This window comes from Piliocolobus tephrosceles, chromosome 13 (genome assembly GCF_002776525.5).
Source record: "Piliocolobus tephrosceles isolate RC106 chromosome 13, ASM277652v3, whole genome shotgun sequence".
Classification (NCBI taxonomy): Eukaryota; Metazoa; Chordata; class Mammalia; order Primates; family Cercopithecidae; genus Piliocolobus; species Piliocolobus tephrosceles.
The window spans coordinates 6,653,833-6,659,213 of record NC_045446.1 but is presented as its reverse complement, the minus strand read 5'-3'; the positions used below and the strand labels follow the sequence as shown (position 1 = coordinate 6,659,213).

The 5,381-nt window shown below is 51.1% G+C and overlaps 1 protein-coding gene across 3 annotated transcripts in view; it reads right to left on the bottom strand.

The window, feature by feature from the left end:
- Positions 1-3,723: 3,723 nt before the first annotated feature.
- The window catches only part of TMEM134 (transmembrane protein 134), a 5,264-nt gene continuing 3,606 nt past the window's right edge, over positions 3,724-5,381 (bottom strand). For 2 of the 3 annotated variants that reach the window (XM_023186383.2, XM_023186384.2), the window contains 3 exons: positions 4,433-4,477; positions 4,180-4,233; positions 3,724-4,073 (listed from right to left, as the gene is read on the bottom strand). In XM_023186383.2, the coding sequence (XP_023042151.1) occupies positions 3,991-4,073; positions 4,180-4,233; positions 4,433-4,477 (182 nt within the window). In that variant the 3' untranslated portion in view covers positions 3,724-3,990. The remainder of the gene's footprint in view (positions 4,074-4,179; positions 4,234-4,432; positions 4,478-5,381) is intronic. The other variant, XM_023186381.2, reaches the window with a different exon arrangement.

Below are 5,381 nucleotides of genomic sequence, written 5' to 3'. Positions count from 1 at the left end.
ATATATATATATATATATATGAATGAAAAAATAATGGATAAGCTAAACAGCAGATTAAACACAATTAAAAAATTAATGAACTGGAAGCTATATCTAAGAAGTCACTTATAATGTAACACTGAGAGAAAAAAAGATGGAAAATATTAAAGGGTAGGTAAAAGTCACTGGAAGACTGGGCGTGGTGGCTCATGCCTTTAATCCCAGCATTTTGGGAGGCTAAGGCAGGAGGATCACTTGAGGCCAGGAGTTTGAGACCAGCCTGGCTAGCAGCAAGACCCCGACTCTTTAAAAAAAAAAAAAAAAAAAGGCTGAGTGTGGTGGCTCATGCTTGTAGTCCCAGCTATTCAGGAGGCTGAGATGAGAGAATCACTTGAGGCCAGGAGTTGGAGGCTGCAGTGATCATGCCACTGCCCTCCAGCCTTGATGACAAAGCGAGACCCTGCTTCAAAGAAGAAGACAGATAAGTCCTTGGGAGTCTCAGACGGAGGAAATATATAGAGAATGAGCGATAAGCATTAATCAAAGAGATAACGGCTGAAATTTTTCCATAAAGAATTCCACAGACTTCAAGTCCCCAGATTGAAGGAACAAACTGAAGTCAGAGTAGGGTAAATAAAAATAAATGTATATGCTGGGTACAGTGGCTCACACCTGTAACCCCAGCACTTTGGGAGGCTGAGGTGGACGGATCGTGAGGTCAGGAGATCAAGACCATCCTGGCTAACACGGTGAAACCCCGTCTCTACTAAAAATACAAAAAATTAGCCAGGCGAGGTGGCGGGCGCCTGTAGTCCCAGCTATTCGGGAGGCTGAGGCAGGACAATGGCATGAACCCGGGAGGTGGAGCTTGCAGTGAGCTGAGATCTCGCCACTGCACTCTAGCCTGGGCGACAGAGCGAGACTCCATCTCAAAAATAAATAAATAAATAAATAAATAAGCGTATATCTGGATATATCCTATTGAAACTGCAGAATAAAAAAAGCAAATCTTATTAAAAAAAGAGCTGCTCACACAACTCTGCTGTCGAAGTTTGTAGTGCAAAGTCAAGTTATCAACAAATGAGTGTGGCTATGTCGGAAATTTAATAAATAATAGTAAAACTTCATTTATGGACATGGAAATTTGAATATTATATAATTTTGTTATAAAATATTATTATTATTTGACTTTTCTCCAACCATTACAAAATATAAAAACCATTCTGTGGACTATCCCTTGCTGATTCCTAATGCAGACTTCTAATGATGGGAATCACAACTTCTGAAATTGCTTCCTGTTAGGATTGTAGAGGCACCTCTGGTGAGGCAGCTCAGGGGTTGGAGACCAGCCTGGCCAACATGGTGAAAACCTGTCTGTACTAAAAACACAAAGATGAGCTGGGCATGGTGGCGTGTGCCTGTAATCTTAGCTACTGGGACGGCTGAGGCATGAGAATCGCTTCAACTGGGAGGGAGAGGATGCAGTGAACCGAGATTGTACCACTGCACTCTAGCCTGGGAGACAGTGAGACTCGTCTCAAAAAAAAAGAAAAAAAAGAAAAAAAAAAGGAATGATAAAAAGTTGTTAGTTGTGATTCTGTGTTGTGTTAATTGCCATTTGTTCATATTCAATGGTTTTTGTCATTTTTCCTTTTTCCTATGTTTGTTCTATTTATTGAAATGTAATTTTATGTCTAATTAATCTGATAAACTGTGGGCTTGTATTCTGTATTTTTATTTTTTTTTTTGAGACAGAGTCTTGCCCTGTCGCCCAGGCTGGAGTGCAGTGGTGCAATCTCGGCTCACTGCAACCTCTGCCTCCCGGGTTCAAGCGATTCTCCTGCCTCAGCCTCCTGAGTAGCTGGGATTACAGGCATGCGCCACCACACCCTGCTAATTTTTTTGTATTTTTCATAGAGATGGGGTTTCACCCTGTTGGTCAGGCTGGTCTCGAACTCCTGATCTCGTGATCTGCCTGCCTCGGCCTCCCAAAGTGCTGGGATTGCAGGCATGAACCACTGCGCCTGGCCTCTGTGTGTTTTTTATTTCATTTTTCAAGTTTTTAAAATTTTTGTTATTTTTTTTTTTTTGAGATAGATCTCACTCTGTCTTCCAGGCTCGAGTGCAGGGGTGCAAGGGGTGCAATCATGGCTCACTGCAGCCTCCCAGGCTCAGTGATCCTTCCACCCCAGCTCCCCAAGTAGCTGGGACTACAGGCGCCCCACCATGCCTGGCTAATTTTTGTATTTTTTGTAGAGATGGGGTTTTGCCATGTTTCCCAGGTTGGTCTCGAACTCCTGGGCTCAAGTGATCCATTCACCTTGGCCTCTCAAAGTGCTGGGATTACAGGCATGAGGCATCACACCCGGTTAGTTCTTCTTATGAAAGGACCGGACCATGATGGATTAGAAATGAAAAGTGGTCCTTTACCACAGCTAGTTGGAAGACCACTGGTTTAGGAGTTCTGCATCCAATGGGTACCCCCAAAGTGCCTTGAATGGGGGTTGAGGGTGGGAAGTCTGTGGGGCCTGGAAAGGTGGGAGCAGCAGCAGGAGTCTGGGTTTCCATTCATCTCAGAACCCTGAAGGCCCCGCTGTGTTGGGTGCTGCAGTGGTTTGTGGGACCCATGTTTCGGTGGGGGAGATAGACTGTGCGGGCAGGTGCACCAACAGGGCCTCCCAACTCTTGCTCACTCAGCCAGCCTCTTGGTTGGCTGGTAGGGGAGACCAGCTCAGTGCTGGTTTCCTTCTCCCTCCCCCACAGTGTCATGGGAAGAGCCCTGGCCAGGGAGCTGGAGCCCTGGGTTATGTTTCTAATTCTACCTACCACCTGCTGGCTGTCCTTGGGCGAGTCAGTCCTCATCTGTAAAATGGGACTGAGGTAGTGAAAATTACAAGATATAACCCGTGTTCAGTGCTTAGCGCAGGGCCTAATGCCTTTTCTTTTTTTTCTTTTTCTTTTTTTTAAATAGAGATGGGGTCTCACCATGTTATACAGGTTGGTCTCAAACTCATGGGCTCAAGCGATCCTCCGACCTTGGCCTCTCAAAGTGCTAGGATTACAGGCTTGAGCCACTGCGCCCGGCCATCCTGGTGCCTTTTAACAACTTGATAACTGGTAGCTACTATGATCTCAGATTTCAGGCTTCTCAAAGATTCTGTTTCTTGGTTCCTAAGATTCTGAAATGCTCTGATTTTCCAAAATTCTGAGATGGTTTGTTTCTAACATTCTGCATTTCCAAGTCTTTGATCACTGAGGGTGTCAGGCACGGCTTCCTATGCCCTCTGCCCCCAGGTTCTCCCAACCTCTGAGACTGGGAAGGAAGGCAGTGGGTGGAGGGGGCTGGGCCGCTGCCTTGGCATGGCCCACATTCAGGGCTGGCTGTGGCAGCCCAGGGCCCCAGAGCCAGGCTGGAACTAGGATACCAGCCTCCAGGCCCCAGGCCTGCGTCATCTTTGAGTGCTCTCGGCCAGGGCCACCAGACAGAGACGGGCTGGTTGAGTCATCCAAGGGTGGGGGTGGGGCAGGCTGTCCTGGCTGCCTCCTGGCTGGCAAGGCAGACTTCCTACGCCCAGCTCTGCCCCTAACATGCCCCGTACCTTTGGGCAAGCCTCAGCATCAGGGCTGCCACGCGTTCGGTGGTACTCGAAGCCCTTCAGCCTCAGGGTCAGTCCTTGAGAGGGGGGCTGTGGTCACGATGGTGGGCTGGGCTAGTGGTGGCAGGGCAGGAGGACAGCAATTGCCTCTGGTGGAATTAACTACTCTTTTATTAGCACAAAATAACAGCAACCTAGCAGCCGCACGGCCGGAGAATAAGTTAAGGCACACAGCAGGTGAGGGGCGGCTTTCCCAGGGCCAGGCCTGCATTCCCCAAACTTCCTGAGCAAACTCCCTAGGGGCTGGGGTTTCGAGGGCCCTGGAGGGCCTCTTCCCTTGAGATGAGGGGAACGGAACAGGGCGTGGGTCAGAGGGACGCCCACGTGGATGCAAGGAGTCCACGCTGCGCCGCGGTCACTTCTCGAAGTAGGGCAGGTAGAAAAACTGGAAGCCCCGGTGGCCCTTGACCGCGCAATAGATGAAGATCACGTGATAGACTGTGGGGGCAGGGCCTGTCAGCGCAGAGGCCCCTCCCCTCCCCACGACCCCGCCCTCAGTCCCGCTCCGCAGCCCCGCCCCTTCCGCCCCGGTGCCCGCTCCCACCTCCAGGCACCAACAACAGGAAGCCCGGTACGAAGAAGATGGCGCTGGAGACACCTGCGGGAGGGACCACAGCCCAGTCAGGGCAAGGGGGCGGGGGCTGTGAGGCCTTCCGGGCTGCCTCTGACTGCCCGGGCAAGCCTCACTCCCAGCTGAAAAGTGGCCGTGTACTGCCGGGAGGTGGGAGGGCTTGCCGTGGACCCGTGGACACAAAACAGGGGTGTCCTCTGCCTGTGGGGGCGGGAGGGTCGCTCACCTGGAGAGGGGGTCGCCTCCAGTCCCACGCCGACCAGGATCAGCACTGCATACAGACGGAGCCGCGGGGGTGGGGGCAGGAGCAGTGGTGAGGGCGGGGGCTCCCACTCCCAGCCCGGCTCAGCCCTACACCACCTGAGCTGAAGGTGCCCTAGGCAGAGACCCTCTCCAGGAAGCTCACCAAGCTCTGTTTCCAGAGCAAGGCACTGAGCAAGCAGGCCCTGGGAAGTGTGTGAAACTTGAGAGATTTTTATTTGCTCCTTGGGGTGGGCTTTTAGTCATTCAATAAACATTTATGGAACACCTACTGAGTGCCTGGTACTGGGAATTCCGCCCTGAAGGGCAGAAAAGGTCCCTGCCCTCATGGCCCATCCTTAGTGGAGGAATCAATAAGAACCTGAAAGCTAACAGTACAGGTGATCGGGATATGGGGGGTAAGAAGAGGGCAGTGCAGGAGTCCTGGATCCCCAGTTAGAAGAGGGATGGGGGAATGAGGAGCTGGACTTTGGACTCTGCAACAAGGGGGGTAGTAAGCCTGGGGGAATGGGGGGCCACCATGGACTGCTGTGTGCTTTGTGCATTGCCCCGGCTACTTCAAAAAGGGTGGGCCAGGCGCGGTGGCTCATGCCTGTAATCTCAGTGCTTCAGCGAGCCAAGGCAGGAAGATTGAGGCCAGGAGTTCGAAGCCAGCCTGGGCAACATAGCAAGACCCCCATCTCTAAAAAAAAAAAAATTAGCCCAATCCAGGCATGGTGGCTCATGGCTGTAATCCTAGCACTTTGGGAGGCTCATTTGAGTTCAAGAGTTCAAGACCAGCCTAGGCAACATAGTGAGGCCTTGTCTCTATTATTATTTAAAAAAAAAAAGGCCAGGCGCGGTGGCTCAAGCCTGTAATCCCAGCACTTTGGGAGGCCAAGACGGGTGGATCACGAGGTCAGGAGATCGAGACC